We start from the raw sequence: 24,997 nt of genomic DNA on the forward strand, positions 1-24,997 counted from the left end.
AGTCATAACATAAACATAAATGTTTGTTGAACTTTGGGATTGAATTTTTCTCAGGGTATGTACATATGTGCCCAGACTTTCTGGAAAGATTTCTGAAAGTATAGGTTTGCTATTTTTGATGGGTTGGCTAATTACAACAACAAACACTCCCCTAAAAGTTTAAAACAAATAGATTCAGTTGATGATGGGGTGATGGAACACTATGGGATTTTGCCCATATGGGTACTCCTTCCATCAATGAAGCCTAAAACTGCTCCACTATTTCTTATCTTCTATAGTTCTTATCTATGTCTTTCCATAAATCCCATTTAAAGGATCCACCATGTACTAGGACTTTTTTCTAGTTTTCTTACTAGCTTGGGGAGAGCAGCAAAGTACTTATGCTGCCTGTCTTTTGTCTCTTATTCTTATCACCTGACCAGGTTGCTTCCATTTCTCCTGTCTCTCTTACCTCCATTTCCTCTCTCTTTCTCTGTCTTTTACATAGTAAATCAGTCAATGAACATTAAATACCTACTCTGTGTTATGCATTGTACTAAACACTGGAGATGCAAAGAAAGGCAAAAAAGTGGATGGTCCCTGCTGTCAAGGAGCTCCCATGCAAACAACTATGTGCAAATAAGATATATACAAGAAAAATTGAGGGTATTGTCAGAGGAAAGGGACAAACCTTAAGTGGGACTGAGAAAGCCTTCTTAAAGAAGATGGGACTTCAGCTGAGATTTCAAGGAAGCCAGGAAAAGTAGGAGGCAGAGATGAGGAGGGTGAGAGCTCCAGGCATGGAGGACAGTCAGGAAAAACACTTGGAGTCTGGAGATGAAGTGTCTTGTGTAAGGAACAGCAAAGAGGCCAGTATCACTATATCACATAATACAAGGAAGGAAGGAAGCAACCAACTATTTATTGAGCATCTATCATGTGCCAGGCACTGTGATAACTGCTTGACAAATATTATCTCATGTGATCCTCACAGCAACCCTGGGAGGAAGGTTGTATTATCATCCCATTTTACAGTTGAGGAAAACAAATGTTAAGTGACTTGCTTAGGATAACATGGCTAGTGAGTGTATAAGGCTGGGTTTCAACTCAGGTCTTCCTGACTCCAGGTTCAGTGTTCTCTGTCCACTGCCTCATGGAGAGGAATACGGCATAAGAAAAGGAGAAATATAGGAAGGAGTCAGTTCATGAAGGTCTTTGAAAACCAGTGGGTTTTTATATTTAATCCTGGAGGCAATTAACATGTAGCCACTGGAGTTTATTGAATAGGGGTGGGATATTGTCAGACCTAGGTTTTAGGAAGTTCCATTCGACAACTGTATGGAGGATGGATTGGAATGGAGAGAAACTGGAGGCAGGGGACCAATCAGCAGGCTATTTCAGTAGTTCAGATGTGAGGTGATGAGGACCTGCAAGAAGATGGTGGCAGTGTCAGATGAGAGAAGGGGGTTTACAGGAGAGATATTATAAAGGTGGAATCAACAGGATTTGGCAAGAGATTTGATGTGGGAGCCTGGGTGATGGGAGGATGGAATAAATAAGACACTATTCCTAGAATAGTTGCTTTGAAAGACCGTGATCGTTTAAATTTGCACCATAGCCTAATTACTTGCATATTAGTCAATTGAGTCTTTCAAAATTAGACATTGGACTTCAGGTCACTCAGGAGACTTGGGTTCTAGGCCTCTCCATGGACAGGTGCAAGTTCTGTGATTTTAGACGTCTTAAAATTTTAGACATCATTAAAATCTCAGACAAGATTTTAGACAACTTCTCTGAACTGCCGTTTCTTCCCCTTTTTGGGGGGGGGAGGATTTCAATTGCATAATCTCTTAGCTCCCTTTGAGCTCCAAAATTCTGGGGGTTTGTGAATATGAGCTTGTGAAGTTAATAATACTTTTGTATCCATCCAACTGAAGTATCCTTAGCCAGAGCCAATAACTAACAATCTGTGCTTTCAGATTTCTCCATGATTAGTATTACAACAGTCCACATTTGAATGTAACATGCACAGTTACTAATAGCAGTCTCTCACTGGGAAACAGTTGCCTGTCATTTTTAGTTCTGCTAAAGCGATTGCTTTAGAAACCCATGATCATCATTCATGCCCTAATTAAATGTGTGCAGACGTGTCTCTTGCATCTGATTTAGAAGACGACAAAAAGCAATCTAAATTTGCATTATGGTGGATGAAAATCATGCGCTCTTCCCAGACCAGAATGTTTTGGATGACATATCTCTTCTCTCTGCTCTTCATATGGATGTCTTACAGCAGGGGCCCCACATTTTTGTAGTGGCTAAGGTGTTTTTTGAAATGCTGTATAGCAATGGGAAGAGAGCATTAAAGAAAAAGAACAGGTACTGTATCCCTGAGAGTGAATTTCACTGGTGGCAGAGACATGATAAAAATATGACACTCTGCCAGCGACTTCAGATCCAAAGGGCCCTTTCCAGCTGTTTACACTTGAGATGTAAAATAGCAATTTGACATAGACTCCCAGTGTGATGTGAGCATCTGCGTAAAAGGCGACATATAGAGCATGCCCAGTGATGTGCTGGGCTCCCTCCCTCCCCCACCCCAATCAGATCTCTGAAGATATGGATTGAACTTTGCACTTGCAAATGTCATGGAATACATTTTGCACTGGATTTTTAAAAGGTTCTCATGTCTTACAAGTAATTTCTTTGAACCACCCCCACCCACAAAAAAAAGCAGCCACATTCATCCTCTGTGTTGCAGGATGCACCAAGTTTAGCCGGAGTTGAAGCCTCTCTTCGGAATCTACTTGGAAGTGTTCTGTGTTTATTGTAGCAGCGCACAGTCAGATTTAGGTGTGCTCTTTCGTTTTCTGGGGTGGAAAAAAAAATGAGAACCTGCTCGGATCAGAGAGACTGAAGGCTCAGAGAAGGAAGGAAAGGAAGGGGCTTGCAGCAGAGTATGGCCAAGGAAGGCACAGTGATTCCACAGGGCTCAGCGCACACATGCCGGGTGAGACTCTGTGCCGGGCGCTGCAGCTGCGGACAATAACTGAGCTGTCTGGCTAATGAAGGCCACCTGGATCAGGCTTCTGAAAAGAGCCAAAGGAGGACGGCTGAAGAATTCTGATATCTGTGTAAGAACAAATTGCTTTTTTTGGGTGCTATCAGTCTGCTCTCGGGTTCTGCTGCAGCTCCTGCTGCTGCTGAGGCATTGACTGAAAGCAAAAGCTTGTTTGAATTAATATGCTCATGATGACAAGGTAGTGAGGGAGATGGCTCTCGATTCTCAGATCCCCTGTGCAGTGCTTGGTTGCAAGAGCAGATTGTTTATGTGTGTGGGTTTGTTTGGGTGTGGGTTTTTTTTTTTATTTTGCAGACATCTTTAGGACCCCATTATTTGTGGATGGCTAAGTATGTTATCCAAAGGTTGAACTGTGCTGGTGCATTGTGATTTTGTCATGGGGAGAAGGTGTCAGGTAAAACCTAGTATGAGGAAGCTCTCAGATTGTCAGGGATGTCAGATCATGGCCATGAGATTTTCAAGAGCTTTGGTTCACAGTGATTTTCCTTTGAGAGAGAGAGAGAGAGAGAGAGAGAGAGAGAAGCAAGCAGAGGGGAGGGGAGGAGAAAGGAGGGGAGAGAGTTGTTTCCTTCCTTATGCTGAATTACCATGGTTTATATGAGTCTCATTTTCCCCCGGAGCTATCCTTGAAACCCCTCTGTCCTTCAGCCCTGCACTGCAGCACTCACCTGGTTTACCACATGGAAATTTGCTCCTGGTACCAAAAAGCTGACTAATTAGATGTCTAGATTTTACAGGAGATATGGCCTGACTGGAACACCTGTCCTGGTCCATGATCTTCATGTCATCACTATCATCCCAGAAAAAAAAAACACACACACACACACACCATAATTCTACAATCTATTTACTGCTATGAAATAGATCTTTCCCACATTCTAGATGAAATGCTAATGTTGCCTTTTCTTCCCTCAATGCAAGGCGTCTCTTTCTAATCTCTTTTAACATTGATGTTTTTCTTCAGGGTTCGGCAGACTCCTACACTAGCCGTCCATCTGATTCAGATGTCTCTCTGGAGGAAGACAGGGAAGCAGTTCGGAGAGAGGCAGAGAGACAGGCCCAGGCCCAGCTGGAAAAAGCCAAGGTGAAGCATGTTTTCACATCATGCCTTTTCAAACTAGTCTCTGGTGTCCATAGTGGCCACCTGTGGATGTTTCTCAGCTCATTTGGGAACCCTTGGAAATTCTGTCAGACTGTCTGACTTGAGCAAAGTGTAGGAAAAGCCGGTTGTTCTTATCGCTTGCTATATAAATGAAATTGGCTTAGAGAAAGAAAGCATTTATTGAGCCCTTGCTGTTTAAAGAACAATCTGGCATGGAGGATGTAGGGTGGGGTTTATTTTCTTGTTTGTTCACATGTACTGTCCATTTATTGGGGGCACCTGTGTTACAGAGGAACTTTGTGTGTCTGAGAAGGAAAATGAAATTTCTTCTAAGAAAAGTATTTTGCTTTAAAATGAATGCCCCAAAAGTTATTCCAGCAAACCATCTCTCCATTTAAAATAAGGTATTTCAAGTTATCATATGTAAACTTCTTTAGGCTTCAATCATTTCCCCAGATAGGTGTTTGCAATAGTGTTTTCTTACATGTTTCATTTAGCAAGGAATTGACTTGCATTAAAAAGTACTAGGATTTGAAGGAGAACTTGCTGGCAGAAATAAGAGCTGTGAGTTTCAGATTTTATGGGTAAGATAATAATGGCCATTTGTACAGCCCATTTCCTCACACCAGTAAGTGACTCCTTCTTTTCAGTTGATTTGTGTCTCCTCCACCACCTTAAAAAAAAGGGGGCGGGGAGGAGTAGCATATTTTAGAGCTAACTCATGCTGAGATCAAGGATTTGGTCATCCAGATTTACATCTCTGATCTGATGGGTTTAATGGTTCCTTTTCCTATATGATTGCTTTGCCAGATAATCCAACAAGTTTTAAATTGTTTTGCTTTTTGGATGCTAAGTAACTTCTGAGTGGATATATTTCACTGGATTGTTGGTTGGTCGTTTTTTTTTTAAATTTTTTTTAAGGAGTCAAAGATTTGAAAGGAAAGGGATCAAGTACTGTGATCATCTTGTTGAAAAAATATGGGTAACATTAGAGCCCTTACTGCTGAGCGGATGCATCTCTCAGGGATAAGTAAATCTATGTGTGTTGCTATGGGAATCTGGCTTCATACTATTGGCTTGAATGCATGGACAGTTCTTATGTAATATTCATGACCTGTAGCACAGCTGCCATAGTAGTTTACAGAGCAGCTACCAGCAGATCTTGACTTTTAAAAAGCTGTATTTCTGTACATCAAAACAGTGTTCTCACTTCAATTGGCTGGGAAGTCAATGCCAGGTCTAACACTGTCTTTGACTGCTAAACAACTCCTAAACAGCGGGAGTAGGGAAGTATTGTGACAGGGAACACTGATAAAGCAAGGTGTGGCTTCATCTTCCAAGAACTCATTAGCTATTCCCAAGTTAAAGTCTTAAAACATCACCGGCTTTGGACCGAGTAATAAAAATATGGAAAGAAGAGGCTGATCGTCTATCTGTATGTTTGCAGTAGGCGGTGCTATTCCAATATCATTGATGCATGTAACATACATAGTCTGTACTCTTAAATATTCTAGCTGCCTCTCTATTTTCTACCAACTTGCAGAGAGGTGTCAGGAGAAATTATATTTCGTTTAATTTCCTAGAGATACGATTTTCCATTTGTAGATGATTTATTCATTTAATTTCCACATATTAAAATGAATAAAACACCATCTTAGATTCATATCACATTACTTAACAAAACAGCATCGCATAGATTTGGTTTCCAAATCTGTAGCTGCCTCTTTGGAGTTTCTTGCCTCTTTTATGACTCCGTTTGCATTCAGGAACAAGTGACGCAGCTGCTTTTGACTTTTTTATTTTTATTCTTTGGAGCATAGTCTTGGTAAATGTGTTGATCCTAAAAGAAGTCATTAGAATTCTGTTTGCCATACAAATAAGAAAGGGAAAAAAACTATGGATAATTGAGAGGAAGAGGAAAATTAAAGAGAATTTAGACGAAATATAAAGTCACTGAAAAACTGTTGCTAATGTTGAGTGGAAATAGATTAAGTGAATCCACTTCACTTCCTAAAAGTAGGTCAGTATCTAAACCTTAGGATCATAATGGTGAGCTGCATCAGAATAGATGGTAATCAGGATTTGATCTCAAAAAAAGATCATTTTAGCTCTCAGATTGGCTTAATTTTTAAATGACAATTTGATCTGTATATATGTATGTATATGTAATATATGTGTGTACATGTATGCACATATATACACACAACACATATACAGTAATAATAGATACTTCCTTAAAGAAGGAAAGTAAACAGTCTTTAAAATGAGGAATTATCAAGTCATTTTATCTCCCCCTATGCCAATGTATCAGCATGACTTTATTGAGACAGTTTGGCAAATAGTAGATATTTAATAAATATTTATTGATTGATTTTGACAGGATGACAGTTTACATATTTAAATATATCTTCTGAAGTCCAACTCATCTGACAAGGTCCAGTTCTTCTAAGTTTTAAAATTCCTTTGATTTTCCATAGTTTTTCATAAGAGCAATCTAGTAAGTCAATGGAAGAGCCAGGAGCAGATTTTAGCAACCCTTAAAGGTCTTAGTGACGTATAGGTTTGCCACATTGTAAACCTTTGTTCTCCCTGCGGTGTTCCTAGGAATGAAGGAAAATAGCAAATTATTATTATTACTATTAAAGGGATAGAAGAACTCTTAACATAAAAAAATAAGTCACTGAGGGCAGGACCTATTTGTTGCTTATATTATCTGCTGCAGAGATATTGAAAGGCGAGGACATTATAGAGCATTATGTATTACATTAATGTGAGCTGTTACTTCTCTTGGTATGTCTGTACCTAGTATAGTGTCTTGCACATACTGGGCATTTCATCAATTAACAAACATTTATTAAGTGCCTACTGTGGGTCATGCACTGTGCAGGGTGCTAGGAATAAAAATGCAAAAGTAAAAACCAACTCTGTTCTCAAGGGGCATACATTCTGCTGGAGCAGTTAAAATGTGAAGAAATATTTGTTTAAACTTTTTCATTTATTTAGAGAAATTTCAATCAAGAAAATATTAGAGAAGTGATATAAATATATATGTATGTATATATATCAGACATACTACTCCTTTAAAAATTTAGATTAAAAATTATTTTCCCAGTGTTGGCTTTCACGCTATCTTTCAGTTGACTTATTTTGTAAAGTTTCATATTGCAGTAGAAAATATTGGCACTCTGCTTTATGATGTTCTGTTCCCCTTCTTCTGGACATTGAACTATTACCAGGGATCCAAATATTTAGATTGACAAAAGAAGGGTAGTGAGTAAATATGACTGAATCTCCTGCTATCTAGGTCCATTTTTTTTCCTTCAAAAATATAGACCAAGTCATGGACAAATGCAAAATTTCAAAGTGTACAAGAACTCCTCAGGCTGACACTATCACTAAAGTCTAAATGACTTGATTTGATAGGACTAGCTAAAGTCATACTTCTCCCTGATGTCATGAGACCATGAAGTAAAGACTAAAGGCTTAAGCAGTTGTCTTTATTTTATTTAGCTACTATTGAGCAGAGTGTTGAAGTTAAGAAAACACACTTCAGATCTACCCAGGGTGGACGGGATTATAATGGTAGAGATGAACTTTTCTGCCCCCCCCCCCCGTATTACTTTTCACTTGTTTCAATCTGTCATCGATGTGCCTCTTCTCCTTTGGTGTCATCATGTCTTTGCCCAATTTCTTTTTCTTCTCTTCTGGCTTTGAAGACATGGTCCTGCTCTTTTGCGGTACTTATTTTTCCACTTGTACTCTTGATCTCCTCCCCTCCTACTGTTCCTAGAACTTTGCTCCGTCATTTATTCCCCCACTTTTTTGCATTTCAAATTTATCTTTCTATTCATTCCTCTCCTTCCATTACCATTTTCTATCTATTCTCTTTTTCGCTGCCAAACTTCTCCAACATGCGGTCTACACTCAATGAATCAATTTCTTCTCTTCCTACTCTCTTTTCAATCTGGCTTTCATCCCAACTCTTCTACAGAAACTGCTTCTTCAAAAATCACTGGTGATTTTTTTTTATTTCTTAATCACTAAGTCTCTGACCTTCCCAAAGTTCTCATGTCCCTTGATTCTATGATACCCCGTTTTCATTATCCTTCTGCTGCCTCTATAATAGCTTCTTCTTTGTGTTTCTTTGGTTTTTCTTCATTCTTCTAAATCTTAACCTAGCTGTTTCACAAGGCTCTAGCCTTAGAACTTCTTTTGTTATCTCTTTACATCCTTTCCATTGTTCATGTCATTCTTTCCTCCTCTATTATTGGCTTTATACAGGCTGTTTACAAAACTCTATCCCTGATCTCTTTTCCAAAACTCCAGACTGACATTTCTAACTGTTTACCTGATAACCTCCATCCGGCCATCCCACCTCAACATAACTGAAACTAAATCCATCTTTTCCTAAACCCTGCCTCCTTTTTCAGATTTCTCCATCTCTCATAAAGATACTATTCATAAATGAGAGTCATCTTTGACTCTTTGCTCCCCTTCCTCCCACACCTTCCATTTCCAAGTCCTTTAAATTGTACTTCCTCAACAGCTCTCCCATCTGTTCCCTCCTTACTATCACAATGCTGGTTCAGGCCCTCATAGCCTCTGATGGGAACACTTACAACAACATCTAATGCTACATATTGCTGTCAGATTTCTGACCTGTATGTACATGAATAATCACATTGTACCACTTTGTACATCCATCAGTGGATCCCTATTGCCTACTAAGTTTTTTTTTTTGGTTTAGTTGGTTTTTTTTTCTAGGCAGTGGGGTAAGTGACTTGCTCAGGGTCACATAGCTAGTGCCAAATGTTTGAGCCTGGATTTGAACTCAGGTCCTCCTGACTCCAGGGCTAACGCTCTATCCACTGTGCCACCTAGCTGCCCCCCCACTAAGTATTTTAAAACACACCTTAACTTTGTATTCAGCATCACAATCTGTGACTATACCCTGTTTTTGCAACTTTATGTAGTATTACTCTCCCTCATGTATTCCATATTCCAGCAAAATCAGATCACTCGCCATTCCCAAGAACTTCCCATAGTCCTTTTCTTTCATGTCTTTTCTTATATTGTAATGCCATCCCTCCTTCTGTACCTATTGACATTTTTTCCATCTTTCCAGGTACAACTCAAATGGAATCTCCCTAGATCCCACAGCTGAATTTCTTTTTCTCAGAGCACTTCATATTTTTCTTATGCATGTAAAATTTTCATCTATCTTAAACTTATCTATGTACATGTCTTATTTCTCCCTATGATATTGTCAACTCCTCAGAGATAGGGATTATATCTCATTTGTCTTTGTGCCTTCTCCAACCCTTATCCCAATGTTCTACATCAGTAGATACGTATTTTTTTTGTTTTTTTATGTGATTTAATGGTACTACCAGTCTTGTAGATCTGAAAATTAGTCGCCCTTTATATCGTCCCTTTCTTCCTGCTTCTGATCAGTTTCCTTCATTTCCTCTATCCATCTTTTCTTTTCCATATCCATTACCACACTGCTAACCTAGACCCTCATAACTTCATACCTGAATTATTACAGATGATAATAGGTAGCATTTATAGAGCACTTTCTTGTTTGCAAAGAACTTCACATATGTCATCTCATTTGATTCTTACAACAACCCTGTGAGGTCTTCTAACTAATCTCCCTACTTGAATCAGTCCTACACACTGCTGCCAAATTGATCTTCCTAAAATACCACTTTGCACACAACACCTTCCTACTCAAAATCCTTTAATGACTCTTCATTTCCTACATGATAAAGTCCCAACTCCTAGCCTTGATATTCAAAGCCCTTCATAATCTGACCTCTACCTATAGGGGCCAGATTATATAGCTTGCTATTATATAGAGAGCTAGATCACATAGGGATCTATAATCTTACTTCACCAATATTCTTTCTAGCATTTCCCCCCATTGTACTTGCCACTATCTGGAAGCCCAATATTCTCTGCTGTTGTCCCTATCTTTGTTTACTGCCTCTTCTCCTCCTGCCCCGTTCCCCTCCCCATCTGGAATCACTTTTTCCCTGTTTGCTACTTACCTTATCCTACCCTTCCTTCATGGCCCACTTTATCTGTGAGGCCTACTCCAAGTGCCTTAAGCCATCAATTCTTACCCTAAACTGGAGGTTCTCAAACTTATTTGGCCTGCTGCCCCCTTTTCAAAAAAAAAAAGAAAATTACTTGGTGCTCCCCTGGAAATCTACTTTCTTTAACCCTTTAATTTTTTTAATATGCGTCATTTCAAAAAGAACTATAAAATAATTCTTTTTAAAATGACATTAAAATTAATCATCCATTATTATGGATTATTATGTAAATTATGTAAATATGTAGATTTTTTCCTGAATTGAAATTTTGATGCCACAATATTACATCATCCTGTCACTATTACTTGCTTACTGTGTGAACTTAGATGAATTATTGAAGTTCTCTGAGCCTTACTTTCTATATTTAAAACAAAAATTATACATTGGCTGGCTCATTGACTTCACAGGGTTGCTCTGAGGATTGAAAGGGATGATAAAAGGGAAAATGTTGAAAAGTATCAAATTCTGTATAATTGATTGTATCTTATTACTTTTCTAAAACTTGGTTTTTTTAAGGGTCTTGAGAACAGGGACTTTGTTTTCTAAATCTCCATATCCCACTGCCTAGCACAATACTTCAGGCACAACTAATGGTCAGCAATATTTAAATATAATATTAGAGAACTGGCCTCAGTTAGGAAGATGTGGGTTCAAATTCTGCCTCTGGTACACAATGTGACCCTCAGGAAATTACTTGTATCCCCTCAGGGCCCAGATAACTCTCAAAACTATAAATTACAGGACATGTTCACATTGGATTAAAAGAGGGAACTTCCTCACACCAATGAAATCATAAGTGTGTATAGGAAAAAAAAAATGATGGTGATCACCCTTAGATACTGATATCCCTGCCTATGCTAGCTCTGACTAGATTCTTTCATTGTGTTTGTTCTGAACTCAAATGACAACAATGATTAAAAACTTTTTGAATGGATATTATCTATTGAATTCCCATTTCTGTACACTCTGTCTCCTGTCAAAGTAAATTCTAAGCTCCTAGTGGGCAAGCTTTCCATCTTTTACTTCCTACAGTGCCTAGCTCAACAACACGTGCACAATGAGAATTCAGTATTTACCATGGATGGTTTAGGAAGGTGGTAGCAAAGCCTATCACCCAAGATTTGAAACTAACAGTTGTAGGAGAGCCCATGTTGGTACTAATGCCTAGCAGGTGTCATATTAGGTCCCAATTAACAGCTCTTGGCATCGTCAAATTTTCTGGGCACTTCAGAACCACAAGTAAAATGGGTAAGGGACCATTTTGTTCCTATCTTACGGTTCAAAATTGCTTTTTCTTTTTCCTTGGACAGCTATGAACTGAGGCCCTGGTGATACAGCTGCAAAGACAGCTCAGAAACATAATGATCTCTCATTTCCTCCTGCCCTAGCAGTTACAGCTATGGACAGGCAGAGCAGTGAGCAGCTGAAAGGCCTTCTGGCCTTGTGAGAAACCATTAGATTCTCCAGGCCCATTTTCCTTTGTGTACAGCTGCATGAGCCCTGTGCTTTGCATATGCCTGTATATCTGGGTTCTTGGGAGACACAGCTGGGAGGAGAAGGTTGCAGGGAGAATACCACACAATCACTCTTTTTCTGTACTAGATACTGGACTTTTTTCATCCGGACAGGCAGCTCATCTCCTCTGAGGTTAACAGCAGGAATGGATAGCCAGTAGAAACAAGTGCTACTTCTACCAGACTTAAATTAATGGGGTGGGAACCTTTTTTTTAAGACACAAGAACCACCTATCAGGGGCATTGGCACATTGGTGGCAGGAGTGTAGTGAGTGTATTTGAAGAGGGCCCCCTGGGATCTACCTGTTTAAAGAAGCAGATTCCTCCTTCCATGGCAACCCAAAACCCTAATAGTCATAGGGAGATGATGGAGAGAAAAGGGAGTCCTGGCAAATTTGTTTTTTCCCTAATAATGAATAAATTTCAGAAAAAAATTATAATTCTGTATAATTCTTGAAGAAAGTGATCAAAAAGACCTTTTGAAGATGAAAAGGAACTTTTTTTTCACTTGAGGCATCTAGGATATAATTTAAGATTTTGCTAAATCTGTTTAATGTGACTTTACTTCTTGATTGATAAGATTTTGAAGCTGACAACTCATTATAGTTGAAAAGTAGCCCTTCTCCTCTTCTTATTTCCTTGAGATCCTTCATTCTTCCTTTCCTTCATGGCATCAGCTTCCCCGATTTCCCAATTATAGCACTGTATAAATATGGAAAAGGAAGTTGCGATTTATGCATGATGTCAGAAAAACCTTCCTAACAATACGAGCTGTCCAGGAGTGGAATGGATTTTCTCGAAGAGGCAATGCCTCACTATTCTTGGAAGTCTCCAAGCAGAAGCTCAACAACCACTTGTCCAGTATGTTATAATGGGGATTCCTTGTAAGCATGCATTGGACTTAATAAAGGGTTAGCTAACTGTGGGGTCCACAGGCTAAATTAAGCCTGATTTCTGTTATTGTATTGTGCACAAACTAAGAACAGTTTTTAGATTTTAAATTGTTTTTACGAAATTATTCCTAGCTCATGGGTTATACAAAAAACAGGTGGCAGGCCAGATATGGCCTAGTGACCATAGTTTGCTGACCAGAAAACTAGATGGCTCCTAAGGTCCCTTCCAACTCTCAAAATCTGTGATTTTCTGGATTCAGCAATCTCTCAAGTTTCCTCCATATTAGACCATGTCTGCATTATGTTGCGTGTATTCTCTATGAAAGATTTTTCAAAGGATTTGGCTGAGAATCGGACAGGACAAGAGTAAATGGATGAATTGTAAGATACAAGATCTGTCCTATTATCAAAACAAATGGCCAATCCAACTAAAAAAATCAAAAACTCTATTGAATTTTAGACTTTCAAGAAATTTTAGCCTAATATGTTTGTCAAAATGATGCTAAAACAAATAAGAAGATGCACATCCCAAATTCATCATTTAATGTATATGAGCTCAAAAGTAAGCAATAATAATAATTTCATTTTGCTGGAGAACATTAGTTTGTCTTTTCTACTTAACAAAATTATAGTAGCTGAAGAGAGAATCCTGGTTTTGAAATACGCTTTAGTCCCCACCCACCCACCCACCTTGAGTGTTTGTAGTTTAAAGATTATTTTATCTGTCTCTTTGCTCACACAGAAAAAAAATGACATTCACCTCACATTTATACCTCATACATACTGAATGTATATAAGAGGATATAAAAAGATTGTAATGGTTTAAGTTTACTCTTTCCACATATTCATACTAACAGTAGCAAAGCTGACAAGCGTCATAATAAGGACTCAAACTCCGGTCACGGGACCATAAGATGATAGATATTTTTTTTCCTCTTAGGATTTTTTTTAACTCGCTATATAGCTTGAGACATATTTTTTGAACACGGTCAATGCAGCAATTTCTTTTGCTTGACAGTGAATATTTTTACAAAGGTTTGTTTTTCTTTTTCAATTGAGGGGAGAGAGGTGGGAAAGAAAGAGGTCAATTTTCATTGATTGAAAAAATAAAATTAAGTTGAAAGAAAAAAATAAAGTGTGATAATTCACATGTGGCAATAATAGAAATTTCCTTGAAAAAATGTAACAATGGCATTTTTTTTCTCCATGGCCCTGTGATTATTAAGTGGGATGTTAAGGAAGGAGACATGGTCATCAGAGGTGTTTACTATGGAGAATGTCCAGTGCAGGGTAGAGATCAGAGAGATTCTGTATGAATGATGAGGTCCCCAAATGCTCTCATTTGCCGATGACGTTGTGCTAATTGTGTCAAACCTAAGAACATCATAGGGCCTCCCAAATTAGATCCAAAATCACTCAAAAGGACTTGGCTTAATTATAGATGCAGGAAAAAGCAAGTGAATGAGGAACATGTATTTTTCAGGCTGTTAGATAGATTGCCTTGTAAGCTGGTCCATCTATCTTGGGCGGACACTGTGGATAGACAATGAACTGGCCCAAAAATTGGCTAACAAAAGTAGGAAAGATTGCAGAAGGTTCTTTCTGTACCAAAGGTCCATGGTGTCAAGCATGGTAACATACACTGTAATTTCAGCTACCTGGGAGGCTGAGGCTGCTGGCTCTCTTGGGGAGTTCTGAGCTGCAGTAGACTGTGCTTCTTGGGTATCTGCACAAAGTTTGGCATGAATATGGTGATTACTCAAGACCAAACTAAGGAAGGGAGACCTAGATTACATCAGAAGCAGAACAGGTCAAAGCTCCTCTGCCATGAGGCATATAAGACTGGGCCAATGAGTAGCCTCTGTTACATGGGTGAGATAGGGATACCTAATCTTTAAAAAATAAAAAAGTACATTCTTTTCTAATGGAATCATGTCTGTGTATCTACAAGTCATGGATTATCCCATTTCTTCCAAAGAATTAACGTTGTGACTCACCCAAAGGGCAATGATGAGCCACGTGGTAAATGTGATTAGACTGCACATTACCAATGAAGAATTGTGCAAAAGTGGTGTAAAGGATGTCATCAGAGGGATGGATGATCAGAAAAGAAGTGATATAGTACGGGCAATGGATAATCCTGTAGGACAACCTACAAACCTCATTCATTTCCATCCAATGTCGGGACAGTTAGCGGAAGGCTGCCAGCATATCGGATGGACACGGGCAAGACTTATAATGGGCTAGAAGATGCGAATAGATTGTGATCTGCATCACTGGAGGGCCTTACGTACTACATCTAAGAGCAGTGACTTGGAAGTCAGAGGACCTTGGTTCGAAGTCCACCTGTGATATTTCGAGCTCCTGTGACCTTGGGAGAATCGATTAACCTCACTGGACAACTCAGTTTCCTCATCTGTAAAGTTAAAGGGTTGGAGTTAGATGGCCCCTGAAGTCCCTTCCAGATCAAACTCTCTGATCCTATTACATTACAGATCCAGGGAATTACTGAAGTATTGACGAGAGACGAAACAACTCAGTGCGGTTGAATGTCATAATCTTGGCAATTTTACGTCTACCTTGTTGTTGCTTTTTCCCAAAACAAGCATTTTAAAATTTTCATTTGAATAAGTACAAGTGTTACTAAAAAGGCTATATGCTCTCAGGATTAACTCCAATTAATACTAGTTCTCCTGCAGATAGGAGTGTTTGGAGAACATAAATAATAAGGAAACTTTCTATTTGGACTCTGAACAAGACATCCTCTAGAGTAATAATGATTAATAATAATAATAGCTAGTATTTATGTGGCACTTTAATGTTTGCAAAGTGTTCTACAAATATTATCTCATTTTTTTTCCTCACAACAATCCTGGGAGAAAATTACTCTTATTGTTTCCATTTTACAGATGAGGAAATTGAGGCAGAGAGTGAGTTACTAGTTTGCCCAGATCATACAGCAAATAAGTATGTGAGGCTATATTTGAACTCAGGCCTTCATGACTCCAATTTCAGCACTCTATCCAATGTGCTACCTGGCTGCCTAATGGGCACTGGCGAACCCTAAGTGAACATATAGCTCTTGGTTTTATGCCTTGCTTGATATTCATATTCAGAAGTCTATTGGGCAAAATTGTCTCCATTGTCCTATCTATCATAATCTTACTTAATTTCAGCATTTACAGGGGAGATCATAGGATTATAGATTTACAGTTGTAAGGAGACTTAGAGGTCCAGTCAACCCAACACTCCAATTTTACAAATAAGTAAATTGAGGCCCAGAGAGATTATGACCTACTTATAAGGTCAGAAAACTAATAAGTGTCTCAGAAAGATAATCTTATTTGAGGAGAGCTTGTAAAGTGGCATTTTGTTCTGCTGAGTAAAATCCTTATTTTTAAGCCAAAAATAGATGTAGCAGGATCTTATGTACACTTCTCAGGTCAGTCACTTAACCTCTCCTAGTTTCAGTTTCCTCATCTGTAAAATGGAAATAATAATAACACTTACCTCACTGGGCTATCTTGAGGACCAAAGGGGAGAATGTTCATTTAAATTTTTTTTTTTTGCAAACTTTAAAGCAATATGTAAATATAATGATAGTGATGTGATCTGCTATAGAAAATGGTCTTCTCGCTGGGAGGAGTGGGCCTTGAGCCATTCTTCCATTTAACTGCAACTCTTTTTTTTGTTTTCTGATTTTATTTATAATGAGGCTATCAGTGTGAATGTGGTACCATTCTTTCGGCAGTTCATTAACCCTTTGGTCACTAGATAATGATTGTACATTGAGAGAACTGACCATAGATGGTCTAATAACTAATTCATAGCACCATTTTCTACTGGACTGGCAGTGGCTAGAGCGAAAGGCGGATAACAAAGACTGGGGGATCATTTCTATTTCTTTACTCCTGGTTCACTCTGACCAAAATATTCATCACCTCTTGGCTACCCTTCTAGCAATGAGCCTCCTACGCCTTAGGATCCTCCTTAGATCATAGAGAGTCTTTCCCAGTAGTCAAAGCCTTAAAATGGTAAATAAATAAAATGAAATGAAATAAAATAAAATAAAATAAAATAAACCTGTCTGGGTTTGAGCTTCTGGTTTAGCCTTCAGGTACCCAGAGTTGGCAAGTAGCTGGTACAGTAGATAGAGCACAGTGCCTGGAGTTGGGAAAACCTTAGTTCAAGTTCTACCTCAGACACTTACTAGATGTGTGACCCTGAGAAAGACACTTAATCCAGGTGGCCTCAGTTTTCCTCCTTTGTAAAATGAGCTGAAAAGGCAATGGCAAATCACTCCAGTATCTTTACCAAGAAAACCCCAAAGAGCATCTTGAAGAGTCAGACACATATGAAATGACTGAACAATAACACCCAGAGTTACCTCTAAGCCACCCACTATGGGGCATCAGTACAGGACTGATTTATACTTGGTCTGTGTACTATTAGGAAGAAAATCCCAGAGGAGATTTAATTATTCTTCACCTAAACTTTACAAAATAAAAAAAAAGAGGTTTTTTGGAAGGAGATTAGCTAGGCAGTTCATATTTTTAAAGTAAGGCCAATTTTAAAAATTCTTTCATTTTGTATGAACATATGGAAACAATTTATATTCAGATAGGGCATTTGAAAATATATAGTTAGACAATTGAAGATTCAGAAAATAGGTCCTTTGAAAAGTGTTTCCCTAGTAAAGAGAAGTTTGAGAGGAAACTTAATGGAACCCTTAGTGTTTGAAGAGTATTTGATTTCATGAGTGATTCTGATCAACTGTTGTCTATTTCAGCTAAGATCATACAAAAAGAATGAGCTTAAATCATAGATCTGAAGATTTCATAGATACTTAAGAGAGCATTCTCATCACAAAGAGTGTCAAAGCTGCTGCATATTGGAAATGGAAGCTCAGAACTTTTGGTCATTGGTGATTTTGAAGAAACTAGTTGGAAGTTACCTCTTTAATATATTTAAATATGATTCTTTCTATAAATGAAATTGCCTAACAAAATTCTTGAGAGTCCAGTGATTCAATGCTAGTAATTCTTTTCATAGTTGAGGCATTTAAGGAATTCAGTTTAACAAGTATTTATTAAGTGTCTAATGTATGCCAAAGGCTGTGCTAGGTGCATGGGGAAACAAAATAGAAATGAAACATTCCCTGCCTTCAAATTTATCTTCTAGTGAAGAAATACATGTTCATTGATAAATAAATACAAGGTAAAACAAACAAACAAACAAATAAATAAATAAATACAAGGTAAAACAAACAAACAAACAAATAAATAAATAAATGCAAGGTCAAACAAACAAATAAATAAATAAATACAAGGTAATCTGACATGAGAAAGAGCATATACAACTGGGGACAGCAGGAAGAGCTTCCCAGCAGCAATGATACCCAAAATGAGCTTTGAAGGAGGATAAGGACACTGAGAGGCTGGTATGAGAAGCGTGTGCATTAACAGGAAGAGAGCTTGTTCAAATGTATGCAGGCAGGAAATGTAATCCTGAGTTCAAGGAATGGGTATAGCCCAATTTATCCAGAATATAGCATTATGGGGGGGGAGGGGAGGGATGGGAGTGGAACCTGGAAAGGTAGATTGGATCCAGAATGTAGAGGGCCTCAAAATCCAGGCTGAGAAATTTGTGAGTTTTCCTAGTGTAACGGGGAGCTACTGAAAATTTTGGAGCAGGTGTGTTACAAGATCACATCTCTACCTTACTAAGGTTATTCCTGCAGCTGAATGGGAAATAGACTGGAGAAGGGAAAGATTGAAAGAAAGGAGACCAAGTACTGAGGAGAGTATTATAATAATCTCCTAAATTACAAACTTTGGAGTCTCCAGATGAGTGTTCATCAGGTTATGCATAGTCAAAGTGAGTGGAGAGAAGGAGCCAAATAGGATTTTGGTATTAAAGGGATGTTTGCCATTTGATTTTTGATGTTGAAGGGATAAAATTGATAAGGCTTGACAACTGATTAGATATGGAGAAGTAAAAGAGAAGGAAGAGTCAAAACAACATGACATAAGGAAAAGAGTGCTAACCTTGGAGTCAAATTACCTAAGTTCAAATCCTACCTCTGAGGTTCACACTTGTAATCCTGAATAAGTCACTTACTACATCTGTAAAATGAAGAGGTTGGTTGAACTGAATGCCTTTTGAGGTCCCTTATAAACTCCAGTTCTATTATCCTGTGACCAAAAATTATTAATATTGGTGCCTGGGTGAAGAGATGTTTAGATGCCTATTATTTTAAAGATGCTTTCAAAGGCAAAAACAATATATGTATGTATGCACACGTATATACATACATATATACGTGTGTATACATACTTGTATACGTGTGTGTGTGTGACACACACACACACATTGCTATGTCTATATTTTACTTGTGGAATACCTTTTTTAGTTCCTTGGGAATTAGGACAAATAGAGACCAGGATGTTGAACAGTGTGTGCCCTTGTGACGTAAAGAGGAGGCAGGCTAGTCTATTGTCTGCCTCTTATTCATTTCCAGGTTTATAGTAAGGTCACTATCCTCTATTGCCTGCTCTGAGAAAAATGATAGTTTTTGAATGAAATACTTAATGAGCTAATCACAACCCTACATGAGAAATACTCTGATATTGTCCAAGAAGAAGATTCGAATTAGAGCATGCTAGTCTGACTAGGTATTCCCAGGCACAAAGCTGGTTGTGAATATGTTTACTCAGAATTGAAACAGGTGACTAGTTAATGGGAACTGAAGGAGCCAGAGTGAGAGAAGTGGCCACGCAAGGCATATGCACTCATTGGGTAAACTCTTCCTTAATCACATATTTTAGTCTGTGAAATTATACGTGCAACTAGAGAATCACTTACCCCATCCATAGACTGGTAAGCTGAAGAAAAGTTATAGAATCAAAACAATGGAAGGACCATAGATAGAGATTATCTAGTCTAACCTAACCATATGATAGATGAAGAAAATTAGTCTGAGCAGATTGCTGCTCAGAAGTAGCAATTACTTAGTGAAACACAGTCAATATGTTACAATATTTGCCAGCGTCTATGCCCACAAAACTGGTAGTCATCATTAGAAATTCATTCCCTCCTTTGTCCATAAACTTTACCCACCCTGCCAAATAGTGCATTCTGAAGGTCTCTTCCATTGTTCACAGGGCATGACATGACATGGTGCCTGGCATCTGCTGCTCAGTCAAGTTGTTAAATTGGACTATAAAGGAAACTTCATTTTGAATATCATATTTATTCTGTTTATAGAATGAAAGGTTTCATAGCAGAGTCCAGGGACCACTTATATGTATGCTGGAGACTCAACACAAGTTTTGTACAATAGCAGTTAAGTTCTTGAAACCTTTTTGTATGAATCACATTTTAATAAATACATTCCTTATTTAAAATTCACTATAAGGGCTCACTAAAAGCCTTGAGATTCTTTGTAAAAGCAAAGGATTCTTTTGCTACAAGAATGTTTGTCTTGAATATATTTGTGCTTTTTCCATCCTCATTTTTTAAAGTAAAATACGTCTTTATAGAAAATACCCTCTATAGGACAAAATTTAGTTTGATGTGAGGGTCTATGTTAGACCATAGTTAAAGGGAGTTATTGGATGTATCACAAGGACTATAATATACCCCCACCAGAAATAATGTTCTCTGTGTACTCCCAGGATGAAGTTATATCCAAATTCCCATGTAATATTCTTTTGAAAATAAAATGGACAGTTTTAACCACAGAAAATTGGAAGGCTTTTGCACAAACAAAATCAATGCAATTAAAATTAGAAGGGAAACACTTAAAACTCAGGGGTGGGGATCTTTGCAAAAAAAATTTCTAGTGAAGTTCTGATAGGCTAATTAAAGAATGAACCTGCAGTAGGACTTTGGAGATACTTTGTATTTTGAATTGATACAAATATATAGGAACAAAAACCATTTCTCAATAGATAAATGATCAAAGGATATGAATAATATGAATAGACCCTTCTCAAAACAAGAAATGAAAGCTATCAACAGGGATATGGAAAAATGCTTCAAATAACTAAAAATAAATAAAAGCAATGTTGAGTTTTCACATTACACCTATCATATTGGCAAAGATGACAAAAAAGAAAATGACAATTGTTGGAGAGATGGTGGGAGGACAGGTACGCTAATAAACTGTTGGTAGTATAATGAATTGGTCCAATCATTTTGGAAAGCAATTTGGAACTAGACCTCTAAAGTTGCTAAACTATGCATACCTTTTGACCCAGTTATTCCAGTATTTATGTATGTATGTATGTATGTATGTATGTGTGTATGTATGTATGTACATGCACCCCAAAGAGGTCAAAGACAGCAAGAAAGGAACCACAAGCTTAAAAATATTTTTGGCCACACCTTATTGTAAAAGAACTAAAAACATAGTGTATGTATCAGTTGGGGAATAGTTGAACAGATCATGGTATAGGAATGTATTGGAACATTTTGGCAAGTAGGTGGCTCAGTGGATAGAGTGCTGGGCCTAGAGTCAGGAAGACCGTTGTTGAAATCCAGCCTCAGACGTTAACTAGTTGTGTGATCCTGAGCAAGTCACTTACCCTCTGGATGCCTCAGTTTCCATATCTGTAAAATGAGGATAGTAATAGCATTTACCTCATAGGGTTGTTGTGAGGATTGAAAGAGATGATATTTATAAAGCACTTAGCACAGTGCCTGGCACATAGTAGGTGCTTAATAAATACCTATTCCCTTCCCTTGTGCTATGGGAAATGTCACTATGCCCCATTTGTGAAGTTACAGGAACTGATACATAATGAAGTAAGCAAACCTAAGACAACAATTTCTTTTATAATAATAGCATTATGAAAGGGAAAACTTTGATAGACTTCAGAACTCTGATCAATGCAAATGACCAATCATGACTCCAAAGTGCCGATGATAAAATATGTCTCTCACCTCTTGGGAGAGATGTGATGTGCCATCATGCACAATGAAGTGGATATTCTCAAACATGGCCATTATGTGAATTTCTTCTGCTTGACTGTACTTATCTGTTGTAAGAGAGGGTTAAGGAAAGAGAGCTAGGAGAGAGTGGGCAGGTAGGGAAAGAAGGAGAAGGGACTAAATACTTATATAGCTTCTCCTACATGTGTCAGGCACTGTGCTAAGCACCTTTTTTTTTAAACAAATATTATTTCATATGATACAACAACCCTGCAAGGTAGGTGTTATTATTATCCCCATTTTACAACTAAGGAAACTGAGGCAAACAGATTAAGTGACTTATCCAGGGTCACACAGGTAGTAAGCATCTGAGGAGGCATTTGAACATAGGTTTTTCTGACTTCAGGACCAGCACTCCATCCACTGCACCACCACCTGCCTCAGAATTAAAGTTTGTGATAATGATTCAGAAAAGAAAAATGAAGAAAAAAGTGTCAAGGAAACATTTAAAAAACAACAACAACAAAATGCCATTCAGAAGGGGACACAGAGAAGCAGAGCACGTTTGGTACTATTGTGTTTAATTCAATATATACTTTTAAAAATCAAGCTATATAAAATAGATATGGAAAGATGTGTATATACATATGTACATATGTATATAGACACATACAAATTTTTTCTGTTCTTTGTTTTTTGGAAATGTTCGTGTTGATCTTGATATTTCATTTCATAAGTTTTTAAAATATATATATTTTAAATCTAGTAGAGTATTTTTTCAGATATTGAAAAGAATGTTTTAAAGTCTGCAAATCTTAGTAGATGTTTTGGCATAAAAAGGATAATTCTACAGATAAACACGTAACATTGGTAATAATAAAAATAGTTTGTATTAGAGTGGCATTTCTCCCCAAGAATGTAAAGCTTTGCTTTGTAGTTTAACGTCAATAGGGATCAGCCAATCATTGCTACCTCCAGCCAAAGGAAACTGTCAACTCAAGTTAACTGAACTGAACTTAAGAATTTCGTAATGTTTATTTTCCCCAGTTAGTTTAGCCTTTGAACTAGTCTGGTTTCTTTCCCTCTGGAAATGATAAATGTTACAAATGGGACTTGAACGTTTTCATCTATTTCATCTTAAGGTCATTGGCAGGACAGAATTTTTTGAAGAGAACAGGGAAGGAAGTCTACTAGTCCCATTAGAAATAACTGCCTGGTGGCCGTATTGTGTGACTCTGAGTTTGGGAATTGTTTTCCTTTGCTTCAAGATGCCTGGGAAGATTATGGTACAGATTCTTTTTAGAGATCTAGTTTGAACTTATAGTGTTTAGTCTAGTAGAGGAGGTTGAGCAAATATACAGTTCTCCAAATACTTTCATCTGCTGTAGCTGTTAAAGGGGATTTCATTTAAACAATTGTCAGTCATCAGTTTCAACAAGAATGATAGTTTTTTAGGCTTTTGAACTCCATATATGAACGATGACAGTAATGATGATTGGTTCAGGTTCAGCAAAATATGAGAGTGCCCAGTTGTGAACTATATTTCAATCCATGAACACAGTCCGACTATGTGGTAGACTTGTGGAGAATGCATGATAGGATAGAAATATAACTCTACTGTGAATCAAACAATCTGGTCTTTAGTATTTGTTTTATCTCTCTCTCTCTCTCTCTGTCTCTCATCTATCTATCTATCTGTATCTATATATATGAGTTTGGGCAAATCACTTTCCCTCCTTGGGTTTCAATTCCTTTTACGTATAAAAGGAGGGATTTTAATTAGTTAATCTCTAAGATCTCTTCCAACTATAACATTCTTGGCTCTCTGCTGTAGGATCCAGGGTGGAGGGATGCTGGCTGCCCTTGCTCCTTCCTCCCTCCCTCCGTCCACTTTCTCAAATATCGTCACCTGCCGATTCCATTCAGTAAATATTTATGGAGTGACAACTCTGTGCAAAGCATCATGCCAAGAGCTAAATATTCAAAAATTAAAAACAAGTCAGCACCCACCATCAGGAAGATGTTTTGTAGACATATTTGTGAAATAAAGTCCTTAGAATATACTCAGGGCAAAGGAAAGATCTAAACACTGTGTAACTCTAAGAAAACTTGAAATGGAAAGGTCTCGTTCAACTAGAGGAATCAGAGAAACTTTTACAGAGTAGGTGGCCATTGAGCTGGGCCTTGGATGAAGGAAAGAATGCCAACAAGTGGAGCTCAAATATTCCTGTCATGGAATACGGCTTCTGCAAATGTATGGAAGGATGACATGGGGAAGTAGCCATAACATAGTTCGTGAAGGAGAATAATGTAAAATCCGACCAGAAAGGTAAGTTGAAGTCAGATTATAGAACACCTTGAGTACCAGACCAAAGGGTTGATTTTTTTATCCTGTTGGCAGTAGGGAGTCATTAAATGTTTTTTGAGGAGGGTCAAACAATCCTCCTGTTTGAGCATTAGGAAGATTATTTTGGCAGCTGTGTGAAGGAGGAATTAGTGCAGGGAGAGACTGGAGACAGGGATTCAAGTTAGGATGTTTTCATCTAGTCTAGGTGAAAGATGATGAGGGCCTGGTAGCACCCTAAGTAGAGCAGAAGGAATGGATTCAGTAGATATGAAGTTAGCATTAGCGAATTCTGATTAGTAGTATTAATAATAATAACATTTATATAACCCTTACTATGTGCCAGGCACTACGCTAAGCACTTTGCAATTATTATTATTATTACAACAACCCTAGGAAGTAGGTGATATTATTATATCAGTTTTACAGTTGAGAAAACTGAGGCAGACGGCGGCTAAGTGTTATGCACACAGCTGGTGTCTGAGACTAAATTTGAACTTGGTCTTCCTGACTGCAAGCCCAGTGTTCTATTCACTGCTCCACCTAGGTGTCTAAAACTATTGCTTTTCATAGATGATGTTACCCAGCAGTGGGGCTAGAAATGAAATCCCACTTCCTCCCGTAGTCATTGATCCTAATAGAGTAGCACCCCTCCACAATTTAAGAACTGCCTATATAAAGTATGAGCAGAGAAAACAAGTCATCAAAACTTTAGCATACTAACAGACTGTTTAAAAAAAAAGCAATATTCTGTGAATTCATTACTAAAATTGCTCAAAGGTAAATTAGCATCAAGTTTTTATATTTAGCATTAGTTGAACTTAAGAATCTTTACCAAAAACATTGCTTTGCCTTTCCTTCCCTTCTGTTTGAAAGATGAGCTCATACCACTGGCGTCGACTACATCCGGCTTATAAGGTTTCAGCTTTGTGTTGGTAAACACTTCCCAAGTAGCAGGATTTCATGTACAATGACAGATACATTCATAGTGCTGCTCTACTACTCCTCCCAGTGACGAAGAAATAAGCGATCAACTGAAAATCCATAGTTT

At 38.0% G+C, this 24,997-nt stretch overlaps 1 protein-coding gene across 4 annotated transcripts in view; it reads left to right on the plus strand.

The window, feature by feature from the left end:
* The window catches only part of CACNB2 (calcium voltage-gated channel auxiliary subunit beta 2), a 398,122-nt gene that overhangs the window by 266,977 nt on the left and 106,148 nt on the right, over positions 1 to 24,997 (plus strand). For all 4 annotated transcript variants that reach the window (XM_027847927.1, XM_027847930.1, XM_027847928.1 and 1 more), the window contains one exon: positions 4,023 to 4,142. In XM_027847927.1, the coding sequence (XP_027703728.1) occupies positions 4,023 to 4,142 (120 nt within the window). The remainder of the gene's footprint in view (positions 1 to 4,022; positions 4,143 to 24,997) is intronic.

The sequence above is a fragment of the Vombatus ursinus genome, unplaced genomic scaffold (assembly GCF_900497805.2).
Source record: "Vombatus ursinus unplaced genomic scaffold, bare-nosed wombat genome assembly UNPS02005459.1, whole genome shotgun sequence".
NCBI lineage: Eukaryota > Metazoa > Chordata > Mammalia > Diprotodontia > Vombatidae > Vombatus > Vombatus ursinus.